Source organism: Bufo gargarizans, chromosome 2 (assembly GCF_014858855.1).
Source record: "Bufo gargarizans isolate SCDJY-AF-19 chromosome 2, ASM1485885v1, whole genome shotgun sequence".
In the NCBI taxonomy this organism is placed as follows: Eukaryota; Metazoa; Chordata; class Amphibia; order Anura; family Bufonidae; genus Bufo; species Bufo gargarizans.
In genome coordinates this window covers 679,202,721-679,217,300 of record NC_058081.1, presented here as the reverse complement: position 1 = coordinate 679,217,300, position 14,580 = coordinate 679,202,721, and the positions used below count along the sequence as shown (strand labels likewise).

Below are 14,580 nucleotides of genomic sequence, written 5' to 3'. Positions count from 1 at the left end.
CCCCTTTAAAGGAATTTCAGCATACCATAAAATGCAGGCCTATGTTACCAGCGGCATCACGGAGGAAAGCCATAACAACGGCCTCTTGTTGTGATGGGCAGATGATGACGGTCTAATAACCGCTGCTGCACGGTAGAACAGAAAGCATACCCGCGTGCGGCCATAACTAACAGGATCTCATCTATGTATTTAACGTGTTTTCAATGATGGGAGGATTACGTCTGTCAAGTGACAAATTAAAATAAAAATGAATAGCTAACACTCCAGAAATCTCTGCCCGCAGTCTGCTGCCATGTCTGCAGGGCAAAGGCGAAGAACTCGGCCTCTAGATTATTACTGAAGCGCTCCCACAGAGAGAAATTCGGACACAATCCCTTAAAAGGGGTTTTTCAGATGATGGCCTTCCCTTATTATGGGTCATGAATGTTATCAGTAGGGGGTCTGGACCCTCAGCCAGAATAAAGGGGAACAGTGCTCATCCGTATGAGGTGGTTGTTATTGGTACTGCAATTCAGTCCAATTTAAATGTACCAGGCACTGCCACATTAATCTGTGGCGCTGCGAATATGTGAACAGTGAAGAGGAGGCTGAGCTTCCCTTATTCTGATGATCAACGGGGGCCCCAAAGGCTGGACCTTCAACTATCAATCCCTGATGAGCTATACTAAGGATAGACCATCATAAGTCCTAGAAAACACGTATTAAAGCTTTTTGATGTTGTTAAGTGAATGGAAGCTGAGCTGCAGTACCCCCACTACACAGTGGATGGAGCTGTCCGCTTCCGGCTCCACCCGCTGTTTAGTTTCCAGCAGCGGCTGAAAATAGGTGATCGGCGGAGGTGTGGGGGTCGGACCCCCACCGATCTGATATCAACCACCTATCTGGAGGATAAGTCATCAGTATCCAAAAGAAACTGGAATACTCCTTTAAAAAAGGGATTGAAAGGGGTTGTCCGAGTGTTAACCAAATTAAAGTTTCCCAGGCTTTTACTATTGGTGACCTATCCTCAGAAAAAGTTGTCAATATCAGATTGGTGGGGGTCCGGCACCCGGCACCCACGCCGATCAGCTGCATGAGGAGACAGCGCGCGCAGTGCACACATGCCATCTCCCTTCCTGTTCGCTGCTGCTGTCCCATAGACCGAAGCAGCAGGACCGGAATGAATACTGCACGTACGCACTGCGCGCGTGCCATCTCCTCATACAGCTGATCAGCAGGGGTGCCAGGTGTCAGACCAACCCTGCTGATCTGATATTGATGACCTATACCGAGGCCACCAAATGTAAAAGCCCGGACAACCCCTTTAAATTAGCCACAGGAAATGTAGTGATTGCATTCCACGCCGCTGCTCCAGTGATGACACGCCGTACATCCACATGACCGCTGCAGCCAATCAGAGGCCTCAGTGCTCACATGCTTTACCACCCCAGCATCAAAGATTGGCTGCCGCAGTCACATAGATGTACAGGTAAGGCACGTCATGGCTCCAAGAAAAATAAAGAGCGGGGAGATGGAGCGGCAGGGATTCAATGGGTGAGAAATGTTAGACTTTTTTTTTAACATTTTTAACATTGCTAATTTAAAGTGGTATTCTAGATTTGTGAAAAAAACGGACACAGGAAGCAAATACAGTTCCTTATGTTATGTAACTATGTAACGTACGGGGGCTTCTGCCCGTTCTCCTGACCTCTGGGGGTCCCGGCAATGACATTTATGAGGATCAGACGATATGGGGGCATTCGTTTTTAATTTTTACTACTACTAGGTCGCTGCCGCCCTCGGTTTTCGATTACATTTGTAAAATATGAGCCCCAAAGAAAATCGGATCAAACTGTGCAGATTTCATATTTCCCTTATTAGTGGCGGCGCTGCCCCAAATAGACCGGTCACCGAGTAATGCCTCCCGCTAACCCCCCCCCCCCAATGACTTTCAGTGAGTGGGAACATGGCGTTCTGCCGTAATTACAATAAAGCAATAGCGTAAAAGGTGATAAGAGGATTCTGAAATGTGCAGCAGCAAAGCACTGAACATCAAACACAATGTCCTATCGTTCCAGATAAGTAGATACATTTACTGTAATCTCGCCCCAGAAAGCCCATTCCACTGCTGAATGCAATCACCATGGATCGAGATTACCGGAAACTACAACTCCCAGCATGCTCAGGGGTGTGCCGAGATCATGGCGTCAGGAGGAAAGCCATGTCGGCTCTTCCTTCTCCTCACGGAGGGTGAATGAGCTCGGTGGCCAGGTGCAGGTCTCTGCCCAACCGCTTGCGTAGGTGGCCTCTCTCCGGACATGTTTCAGTAAATACTTGCATTCCCTATATAAGCATCATTTCTCACTATTCCTCTGTTATTCCCCCTGAAAATGTCTCAATAAACTGATAACTGGGTGTTACCATTCTTCTTGTCAATGGGGAACGTCCCTACACACTGGGGCCGCAGCTTGACAAAATGACATGGTAACACCCAGTTGTCAATATTTATACATTTCCAGGAGGAATAGCAGAGGAAAGGTAGAATACAGAATATAAAAAAATATAAAAAATAAAAATAAATAAAAATTCTCCAGAATATGGTCATTTGAGAGGAAAATAAAAACGCGAGGAGGCGTGTATATTAGGCATCATGCACACAGCCACGTCCTTAGTTTAGATCCGCACTTCTATGTGCATTCGTTATTTTTCTCACTGTCAATAGCGAGGGTTATTCTCCTCCGCAATACGGACAAGAATAGGACACTTTCTCTTCTATCATTCAAGGGACGGCCATACAGATCCATAGAAATGAATCAGCGTGCTAGCCGCAAAAAAAAAAAAAAAAAAAAAAAAAAAAAAATGCATGGATGAAAATAAATAAATTTGTGTGAATTAAGCCTTAGTTTCTGTTCCGCTTATCAGGTGGTCACAGTCTTACAGATATCGCACATGGAATACAAATGAAGAATTCTGTCGGGTTTAGGAATCCAACACACGTCTTCCCGGAGGCTCAAAAGAGACAAATTTTAGGCAGATCGGAAAATCCTATCTGCCGCTAATTAAAGGTAATTCAATCGCAAATCAAAATAGCTAATTATAAACATGCCTGAGTTATTAAATCAATTTTGGAAGTGTGCCTAATTATGTATGGCTCCGGAGCAGGTAATCGGAGGATATGGCGGCTGCTATACGCCTCCTCTGCTTTACCGTAAAACGCTGTATTTTTTATTTTATTTGTTTAAATCAAACTGAGATAAAAAGCCATTTTATCAGTGACTGAAGAGAAATGCGGTGTCCCCCACGGTCAGAAAACCTGCCGCGCCAGAAATCACTTTATCAAAAGGCAGCGTCATAAAATGGAATGTATCATCTATTCTCAGGATTTCCGTTATGGCGTCCATTATTTTGTCAGACAAGACAGTGCCCCATGATGCCTAATTTTTTCCCCTGAATTAACAATGGAGGTTCCCAACAGAACCTCCGCCACAGAACGCAGTGTTGTTGAAACAATTTTTTTTCTTTTACATTTTTATTGTGTTTTTATTTAGTTTATTCGCTCGCTGTTTAGAGATTTGCTTTATAGCAGGCAACTGGACATAAGAAACTTCAGCCAGAAAACAACCCACTGACTTTTATAGGAGACGGTTGTGGGCATGCTCTGTGACCTGTGCGGAGGTCACTGTGCAGGGAGGGGGAGGAGGTGAGCTGTGACATCATCTACTGGGAATAGTGGTGGATCCGGTGTTAGATCTCTATTTATATCTTTGTCTCTCTCTCTCTCTCTCTCTATGGCCTCTTGCACACAACCGTATGGCTTTTTCAGTTTTTAACAGATCCGTCGTTAAGTTTTTTGTTTCAGTTTCGTTTCCGTTCCGTAGTTCTGCAAAAAAGCTCCGTATGGTTTCCATATGCGATCTGTTGTTTGCGGGTCTCAAACAGAAACATACAATTTTTTATAATAATTTAATGTACAGTAAAGTGTTTTAACAGTATACACATGGGCAAAGTGGGTAGGGATCCGCAAAAAAAGGATGACATACGGATATGTTCCGTATGCATTCCGTATTTTATGCGGACCCATTGACTTGAATGGAGCGACGGAAGGTTATTTGCGGGCAATAATAGGACAAGTTCTATCTTTCAGCGGAACGGAAATGGAATGCATATTGAAATGAATGGTTCCGCATACGGAACGAAAAAACAAAACAAAAACAAAAAAAGTTTGTGTGCAAGAGGCCTATAGCTATCACTCTCTCTATATAGGCGTTTTTCGGCCATTGTAATCCTCTCTGTGATGATAATGAAATGACTGCTAAGAAGTGATGTCTATAGAACAAGAAGAGCCAAACTAGCACACGGCTCAGTGCCCAGAGTGAAAACTACAAGATTTCAACAATTTTATGTAAAGGAATGTATCTTTTTTCTGGGTCAGACCAAACATACTGGCTGTGGTTATAATTACCTTCATTACTGGTACGGTATTGTCGCTTTTAACACTTCTGTCCCGCACATAAAAAAAAAGAAAAGCTAGTCAGCAACTCTATCAGACTCCGCTGTCAACCCTGACAAAATAAAACCTGATCTATTGATGTATTTTCTAATAATTTTCCCTCTAAACGCAAAATAAACGTAGCGCCCCAAGCAATCTTCTATCTGGACAGCCATCATATAAACACCAGAGGCGAGAAACCCAACATCCATTCACATTAGAGGAGCACGGATTGATACAGAAATAAATAGGATATGATTGGAATTCTACAGGCTTAGGAAAAAAAAGTGCATTATTTATTCCTTCTGGAAACAGCGCCACTCCTGTCCACGGGCTGTGTCTGGTATAGCAACCTGGCTCCATTTAAATCAATAAAGGCTTATTCACACGACCGTGGGCTCTCCGTGCTCGTATTGCGGACCGCAAACAGCCATTGATTCAATGAGTCAGCAATCCGCAACATATGGATTAGTGCGGAGACACGGGTCGGAGGCCCACGGAAGTACTACGAAGAGCTTCCGAGGGCTTTTGGGTCCGTTCCTCCGCACCGCAAAAGATAAAACATGTCCTATCTTTTTCTGTATATTGCGGACCCATTCGTGCCAATAGGTCTGGGCCGCAATATGGCGTTCACACGACTGGTGCCAGTGCATTGCAGACCACAATTTGCGGCCCGCAGCGCAGGCACGGACAGCCTGTGGTCGTGTGAATGAGGCCTAAGGCTGAGCTGCAATACCAGACAGAGCCCATGGACCAGTGTGATGCTCTTCCTGGGACAGTTCCTTTAGGGCTTATGCACACGGCTGTAGCCGTTTATGCAGTGAGCAAATTGCGGATACGCAAACTACCGATACCGGCAGAGAGCAAAAACGGACAAGGATAGGACATGTTCTATTTTTTTTGCAGGGCCGTGGAACGGACAAATGGATGCCGTGTGCCGTCCGTGTCTTTTGCGGCCCCATTGAAATAATTGGGTGCGGATTGGATGCAGAATAAAACCACGGGAGTACACATGAGCCCTTAAATGCAGCTAGACAGGTATCACAAACTCCAAAAGCCAAGTGCAAGGAAAACGACTGCCATCAGTCAGATAGGTTAGGGTCCCACTTATGAGACCAGCACCTATCTCTAGAACTGGCCCTCGAATGTGAAGGAAAGTACATGTGCCCCATTCATTTCTATGGGAGTTCCGATAAGAGCCAAGTGAGCGTGCGCAGCTATTTTCGGCATAGAAATGAATTGAGTGTGACAACTCTGCCCGCTTCAGGGATCCCATTCTGGAGATAGGTGCGGGTGCCAGAGGTAGGACCTGCACCTATCGAACAATGGTGGCATTTACTAGCGATACGCCACCAATACCTTGGAGGAGACAACCTTTTTACGCCATGGGCTCAGTATCGGCACCATATGTAAGGGCGCTGCCCATACTTTGAAGGGTTCATCAGGACTTTTTCTACGAACCGTCACCCTCTAACAGAGGAAACAAGCAAAGGAGGAACAAAAAGGGCTTGGATTGTAGTGGCGTACGTCAGAGTGAAAGACAGCTATGACGTAGGTAGTCAGGTACCAGAGACACTGGATTGCCCAACGCAGAGATAGCATTTAACTACTTCAGCGACTCTAGAGAATAAGGTTTATGGTGGCAGATGTAGTGATTACAGCAGCATAAGGCTACATGCACACGAACGTTGTTCGTTTCCGTGTCCGTTCTGTTTTTTTTGCGGATAGGATGCGGACCCATTCATTTCAATGGGTCCACAAAAAACGCGGACAGCACACAGTGTGCTTTCCGCATCAGTATGTCCGTTCCGTTGCCCCGCCCCAAAAAAAATTGTGCATGTCCTATTTTTTTCTAGTTTGCGTACACGGTCGTGTGCAAGTAGCCCAAGCTATAGCGTCTCTATACAGGACACCACATATACATCCGCATACTGCCCCGCTATACTACAGGCTGAACATACGGATGAAGTTTCAAGCACATACCGTACAGACGCGCACATACCATGCTGTAAACTAGTACCTATGTAATACACTATATGACAAAAACAGGTAAAGCTAGGTTATCCCAGCCTGACCACCCCTCCCCCACTCAGATGGACGTCCAGAGAACTCATGATTTGGTCGCCTGTCTGAGCTCTTTGTTCAAATGTAGAGATATTTTTTTTTCTGTAGAAGAAGTCGCTGCCATCCTAGTAATATATAATAGAAGGCCGGGCTATTCTCCATCATGAGGAGCTGGGGGGCTCACCCTGGTTTTACTGTAGGACACCACCACAGTCTAACGCCCCATTCACGTGATCCGACCCATTCATTTCTATGATACACACATCCGTAAGTCCGTTCCGCAGTCCTGCAAAAAAGATGAAACGTCCGTTTTGCGAACAAGAATGCACATTGTTACAATGGGTCAGAAAAATAAATAAAAAATAAACGCAAAATACATTCAGCCGTGTGACCGCAGCCTAACACAGATCAGACTGCAATCAAACCTGACCACCAGATACACTACACACATATACATTATTGCTATGAACCAATTGTGTCGATGGAGTCATAACGAGAACCTGCACAGAGAAGATGACGGTGCGGACGGCCATAGTCAGGGGTTCACTCTGTCCGGTCGCGGCATAACATATGGCGAACGGGAGTCTGGCACTGAACATTCCCCAAACACGTTCCTGGCGCCCTGTGGCAACATACACCGTATGCCAGACATACAACCCCCATTTCAAAAAGTTGTAAAATGTAAGGAAAGTAAAAGTAAAAACAGAATGCAATGATTTACAAACTTCACAGACTGATGTAGTAATAGATCATAGGTTGAAAGTGAGAAATTTGACCATTTCATGAAAAAAAAAAAATGAACTCATTTAGAACCCGATGGCCGCAACGCATCCCAAAAAAGTTGGGACAGCGGCAACAAAGGGCTGGAAAAGTAAGGCGACTTTCACACTTGCGTTGTTGTTTACCGGTATTGCGCTCCGACAGAGAATCTCAATACCGGAAAAAAATAAAAATACAGTTTAGTCCCCATGCATTCTGGATGCATTAGGACGTCTTCCGTTCCGGCTCCATTCTGTTTTGTGACCTGCAAGCTGCGGTTTTGTGTTCGGTCATAAAACAAACAAAAAAACCAAAAAAAAATGGATCCGGCACTGGAAACAATGTAAGTCAATGATGACGGAAACCTTTGTTATAAAGCCTAAAAAAAAAAAAATTATCTGTCACCCATTGACTTTCAATGTATTTAGTGACTGATATTTTTTTTTTTTCCATTTTGATTTCACACAACGGAACGGATGCATCCTGATGTGCAAAATCAAAACAGATCCGTTTAATTCCGGTATTGAGATCCTCTGCCGGATCTCAATACCGGAATTAACAACGCAAGCGTGAAAGTACTAAATGATTTAAAAAAAACAGCTGGAGGAGCCATGTGCTACCAAGTCACATAAAAACCGCATGTTAGAGGGCAGAGTCTCTAAGGCTAAATGCGCGCGGAAAATTCGCACCGTAGTTCATGTACATTGTATTCTATGAGAATTTGAAATTTGCAATGCACACAATGCCGATTTTTTCCGCGCAGATTTTGACTTGTGGTGCAGATTTTAAAATCCACAGCATATCAGTTTATTTTATTTTTCCTGACCAGATTTTCTTCATTCATTTAGTAAAATGAAACGCATGCAAATCTGCACCAATTGATGCGGATCGAGCGCACAGATTTGCCTGCGAACACCTGCAGATTTCAGTGCAGATTCTCCGCACATGAATCCTGTACGTGTGCATGTCCCCTAAGACGCAAGGATGGGTGGAGGTTCGCCAATCTGTGAAAAAACTGTCTAAAAATTGTGAGAAAATTTCAGAAAAGCGTTCCTCAACATAAACTCGGGAAGACTTTGAATATCTGTCATCTAGATTACATAATATCAAAAGATCCAGAGAATCTGGAGAAATCCACGCGTGCGGCGGTCAATATTGAATGCTTTGGCGGCACTGCAGAAGGCCTCATGCACGCAGTCAGCAAAACACAGATGACATCCTTGTGACATTCTTTTTTTTCTGTGAACACATTGACTGCAATGGATACGGAGAGCACACGGATGACGTCTGTGTGCAGTCCGTTTTTTTTTTGCGGATCCATAGAAATGAATGGGTCCGTGTGCAGTACGCAAAAAATGTGTATCGGACATAGATACAAAATAGAGTCGTGTGCATGAGGCAACGATTCTATACTGGATTCTCTGCGTGAACAGAGTTAGGCCTCTTTCACACGGGCAAGCTTTCCGTCCGCATGCGATGCGTGTATTGAACGCGTAGGATCCGGACTGAATCCTTAACCTCTTCATTTCTATGGGTCTGTGCACACTGAGCTTTGTTTTTCACGCATCATCAGCCTGATCGCCGCATCTTTCATACTGTGTGGTTTTCCACTCAGCTCTGGCTCCATGTATATGAATGGGGCTTGTGTGAAAAACGGAAGACATCCGGATGCAATGCGTTTTTTTTGGGGGTTTTTTTTTTTTACTAGCGCCTCCGTCGCAGATTCTATCATGTTTGACCCCAACAGCTTTCTGCGGAGACATTACGGTGCATTTTAAGTCCCTCCAATAAGACACATGGTGACATTTTGCAATATAAAGGATGCAGCTTATGTGATAACCCTTTATACGCCATGATGTGGAGAGCTGGGACAATAGCTAAACCTCAGGTTACCCAATAAATCCCACTGGAAAAAAAGGACTGATGTGAGGGACTACATCCCATGTACAATGCTGCGGAATATACCGCTATGTAAATAACAAAGCAACGATCTGAACATAAAAAAAGATTCATTTTAATGTGAATTGCTTGTGTGCTGCATTCAGTAATGATGTAGCAGAGCATATTATTTGTGAGGAGAACCGGGAACTACTACTCTCAGCGAGTTCTCACAAGGGAAAATGACTCCACATCAGAGAGTTACATCACAAATTCAGCTCTGCTGCATCTGGAGTCCATATCTTAAGACCCAGTTCTTACAAAAGTATGCAATAAAAATAATAACTCTATAAAATAGTGGGCGATCCCATATACATGTGCACATTCCAGTGCAGACACGGATATAAACCAGAAGAGGGGATTAGTAAACTGAAGCAACGGACGCAGAAAGTCTTTCCAAAAATCTGTAAGATGTATGAACAACCAAAAAAAGAAAACGGAGGTGACCTGAATGCGGGGTCATGTAAACTTGCGCAATGTGAAAAAAGCAACACTTCTCGTCTCCCGACAGGAAATTAATGTAAAGACTTGGCCCCTCGCTACGGTCCTCACCGGAGGTAACAGCATCAACCTGCCGGAGGACGGGGGCGACACTGCGCTAATGTCCCCCCCCCCCCCCCATACAGACATCAAGAAGTTAGTAATGCGCAGTATATACAACCACGAGAAACCGGGGAAGAGGTCTACGGGGGGCATGAAAATGACCAGGCACCAGATGGGCTAGGGGCTCCGGTCATACACAGAAATTTGTATCTATAAGAGGGCGATATGTGGTAGATTATTTATCTTACATACTGTGGAACGACTGAGGACTGGGATCAAATATATAAAACATATATAAAAAAAAAATTACGAAAATGATGAAAATCACATGGTAGATAGATACGAGGTAAGTAGGTAAGTAGACAGATAGATACGAGGTAAGTAGACAGATAGATACGAGGTAAGTAGACAGATAGATACGAGGTAAGTAGACAGATAGATACGAGGTAAGTAGACAGATAGATACGAGGTAAGTAGACAGATAGATACGAGGTAAGTAGACAGATAGATACGAGGTAAGTAGACAGATAGATACGAGGTAAGTAGACAGATAGATACGAGGTAAGTAGACAGATAGATACGAGGTAAGTAGACAGATAGATACGAGGTAAGTAGACAGATAGATACGAGGTAAGTAGACAGATAGATACGAGGTAAGTAGATAGATAGATAGATAGATAGATAGATACGAGGTAAGTAGATAGATAGATAGATAGATAGATAGATAGATAGATACGAGGTAAGTAGATAGATAGATACGAGGTAAGTAGATAGATAGATACGAGGTAAGTAGATAGATAGATAGATAGATACGAGGTAAGTAGATAGATAGATAGATAGATACGAGGTAAGTAGATAGATAGATAGATAGATACGAGGTAAGTAGATAGATAGATAGATAGATACGAGGTAAGTAGATAGATAGATAGATAGATACGAGGTAAGTAGATAGATAGATAGATAGATAGATACGAGGTAAGTAGATAGATAGATAGATACGAGGTAAGTAGATAGATAGATACGAGGTAAGTAGATAGATAGATAGATAGATAGATACGAGGTAAGTAGATAGATAGATAGATACGAGGTAAGTAGATAGATAGATACGAGGTAAGTAGATAGATAGATAGATACGAGGTAAGTAGATAGATAGATACGAGGTAAGTAGTAAATTTGTGATCAGTGGAATAGGACCGTCTGCCGCACAGTTCAGTAACTGGAAATATAGGACTAAACAAAAAGAAATTAAAAGTGGCAAATACTGAACAGTGCAATAGAAATATAATAGTGTAATATAATAGTGTAATATACACACACACACACACACACATACATACATATATACACACACACACACACACCCTGTTTTTCCTCATGCATTCGGGCCGTCTAAATGTTTGGGGTACGCTGGGGTGAAAAGGACTTAAATGAAAAAGAAACCAAAAATGAGGAGATGCCATGTATGCACCCGGCACTGTGCGCCTGCTGCAGGCTCCGGGGCTGACACTGCACAGAGCGGCACATTTATGGCACTTTTTCTCCGGCGAGGACACAATTATGAATGGAGCGCTCGGCATCGGCATGTCACAGACACACGGTGACCTAGAAATTGGTAAATAAGGCATAATGAAATGCGTTAACACATCCCAGACCGCTCTGCTGAGCCGGAGACACGGTGTGCCGGTGCTCCCCCTCCAAGAGCGGCACCACAAAGACCCTACTGATCCCTCCGGCACAGGCGACATTACAGTCAGAATGTGAGGGGGTATATCTCTTCTACACGGGTGACGGCGGCTGATGTTTGGGCTACATTGTGGCACTTTTGCCGTGCAGCACTGCAGCCATGGGTTCACATCTGACCAGGGCATCATCTATAGGTTCACACGGATCTCCTTTGATTACCATAGATTTCTGCCACCCTCCATTTACCGTTGTTGCGCCAGAATTTCGCTGTCAGTTGGGCATCATTTTGGCGCCAATCAATTTACACAAATTTGTTAGCAATTTGCGCCAAAGTGAGCAAATCTCTGTATCTCGCCGGACACTTTCCCAACAGTATCTATTAATGGGGGTGCCACCTTACCGGCATACTGGTCTAAGAGGTGGCATAAAGAATACAACATGCCCAAATTGTGCCCCACCATCATGACTGTGACACAGGTATGGACCACCCATCTAACAGCACTGGTATATCTGCCCCCATTGTCTCCAACACGTGCGTATATGTATACTCTATGTACGGCGCTGCGGAATACGTCGGCGCTATATCCATGCCCTAGATCCTATGGCTGAGGGGGTGGCAGGAGCTCGGACGGTATAGTAACTGTCTTTTTGGCATTTTCTATAGTAAGCACCTAAATCCGCGGTGATCGTGAAGACCAGAGATCCATATGGTTGGACATTTAAGAAAACTGAGACACAACGTTGAAGAACCAACCACCACCACCACCGCCCCCCACCATAGACAAAGACGTTCCTGCCACCTGTAGCTCTGGGTGACCAGATAATGGGGTTACTTGCCTCGGTTTTGGTAATTCGGTGCCTTGCCAGCTTCACCACGGCGAAATTCCCTTTCCCTAAAGTGCGTTCTATGTCATAGAATCCGACCCGGACAGGACCCCTCTGTAGATGCCTCTGACAATCCGCCATGACCATGCTGGGACCCGGGCCAAGGAGAAGGAGGCGAGCGACAAAGGGGCAAAAGACATCAACTGGCACGATCACACCCCCAGGACGAGCGCAGGCAGGAGATGCCAACCACACAATGTCCCCATCAGAGCCAGTTGTCCATGGCGGGCAGGAGTACAGGGGGGTGGTCTGCAGGTATAGGGGGGTGGGCAATACCAGGAGGCAAATTCCAGTTAGTGATCAGAAGGCATTGTCCAGGGGTGGGGGGGGGAAACAAAAAACAGCAACTACTTCAGGCGTCCAGGAGACAAATCCCTGGAGGAACGTGCACAGACCTTGGAGTTGTCATTGTCCTGTAGTTTGGGTTTATCCAGAAGGGAAGGGGTTCATTGCACCTCCAGGAGCTCCAGGGTGACAGGGGGTGAAGCCCAGCTGGTGGCAGGTCCCCTGGAAAGTCACTTTAGAGAACTTGCTGCAGCAGGCATTGTGCATGGAGGAGCTGGGAGTGGAGGCAGCTGTGCAGGAAGCCAGTGTGCGCCTCTCTACCAGGCTCTGCTGCTTGCACAAGGCATCATGTTCTCAGGGCTGATGTCCATTGACGTCAGAGCTGCAGGAGGTCTCCTGGGCGGGGCTTCTGCTTCTCGTTTTTTTTTTTACCTTCTTCACAGCTCGCTTGCCAAATGGGTTGCCCCTAGCAACCGGAGCCAGCGCTGACGTCAAGAGCCCTTCTGCACAAGCTGTCAATCAAGGCTAGAGCGGGAGAGAGAGAGAGAGAGAGTGTGTGGAGGCATGGAGCCGGTTACCACACAGAGGTCACACTCACTGACGAGACGCTGCCGCAGCTCATTACCAGCGCCTCAGAGAAATAAACTTGTATTTAGGGCCCTGTGTACATACACGGCACAATAAAGCCTATACTGTGTGAATAATACAACCTTTGAAGGTTTGTTCATCGTGAAACCGCCTCAAAATGTCGCAGTTGTGTCCTGTTTCCACAAAAAACGGCGTCGGTTTGACGCAGTTTCACGCTAAGGCTACACGACGACATTGTCGCGCGACAGATAGGGCACAACGGCACTGCGACATGTTGAGCGACAATTTTTATAATGATAGTCTATGGTGTCGCACTGCGACGCGACAGTCGCGGACAAATCCATCTCGAATTCGGCACACGCCGTTGTGTAGACCTAGCCGAAGGCCGAATGCACACGGGCGTCAGCGGTCCGTGGTATCCCGGCCTGGCATCCTGCTGACAGCAGGAGCGCACTGCGTCATTGGTTGCTATGACGCCGTGCGCTTCATGCCACCGCTGTACTACAGTAATACACTGGTATGATCTATACAAGTGTATTACTGTAGTGCAGCGGCGGCATGAAGCGCACTGCGTCATAGTAACCAATGACGACGTGCGCTCCTGCTCTCAGCAGGATGCCAGGCCGGGATACCACAGACCGCTGACGTCCGTGTGCATTCGGCCTAAAAGGCATAAACTGACTACACCATCTGAATAAACCCCAAGGGCACATGCACACGAGTGTATTTTTTTCCGTGTTTTTGGAGAACCAATCACTTCAATGGTGCCACATAAATAAAAAAAAAAAACAGAAATGACTCCATGTGCGTTCTGTGTCTGCATGGCCGTTCCGCCATAGAACATGGCGTATTCTTGTCCTCATTAAGCATGCCTCCCAAGTGTCCATCTTTTGGAGTGACAGTCCCCCTTTTTGACCCAAGTCCCTCTGTCCCTCTTTGATCCTTAAAATCTCCCTCTTTTGACCTGGGAAATTAATGGTTAAATGTGCATTAATAAATTGCTCCTTACTAAAGTATCTGTATGGTTTCTACCTGTATATTAGACCAGAAATTCATTATTGTATGCAATTTGGACCTTAAAATATCTATAATCTGATGATTTATAGGCTAATATTTAAATGAATATAGGAGCGCAAGAAAAAAATTGTCCCAGGGTCTCCACATGCTGTAAAAACATAAAGGAACTTATACTCACCTCACCGGTCCCTGGCTGCTGCGGTTCAGACGGAGTCCGTAATTATGCGTGGCCTAGTATGAAAGGTACTTCCATGATGCGCGCCGGCATATATTGTCCCTATTTGCGATTTTCTAAAGTTGGGAGGTATGTCATTAGAGATGAGCAAAGCGACTTCGGATGCTACATCCGA

At 45.2% G+C, this 14,580-nt stretch overlaps 1 protein-coding gene across 1 annotated transcript in view; it reads right to left on the bottom strand.

Moving 5' to 3' along the window:
* LOC122926295 (serine/threonine-protein kinase SIK2-like) overlaps window positions 1-12,925 on the bottom strand; it is a 62,781-nt gene extending 49,856 nt beyond the window's left edge. The window contains exon 1 of the mRNA XM_044277666.1: window positions 12,293-12,925. Within this exon, the coding sequence (XP_044133601.1) occupies window positions 12,293-12,427 (135 nt within the window). The 5' untranslated portion in view covers window positions 12,428-12,925. The remainder of the gene's footprint in view (window positions 1-12,292) is intronic.
* Window positions 12,926-14,580: the final 1,655 nt, after the last annotated feature.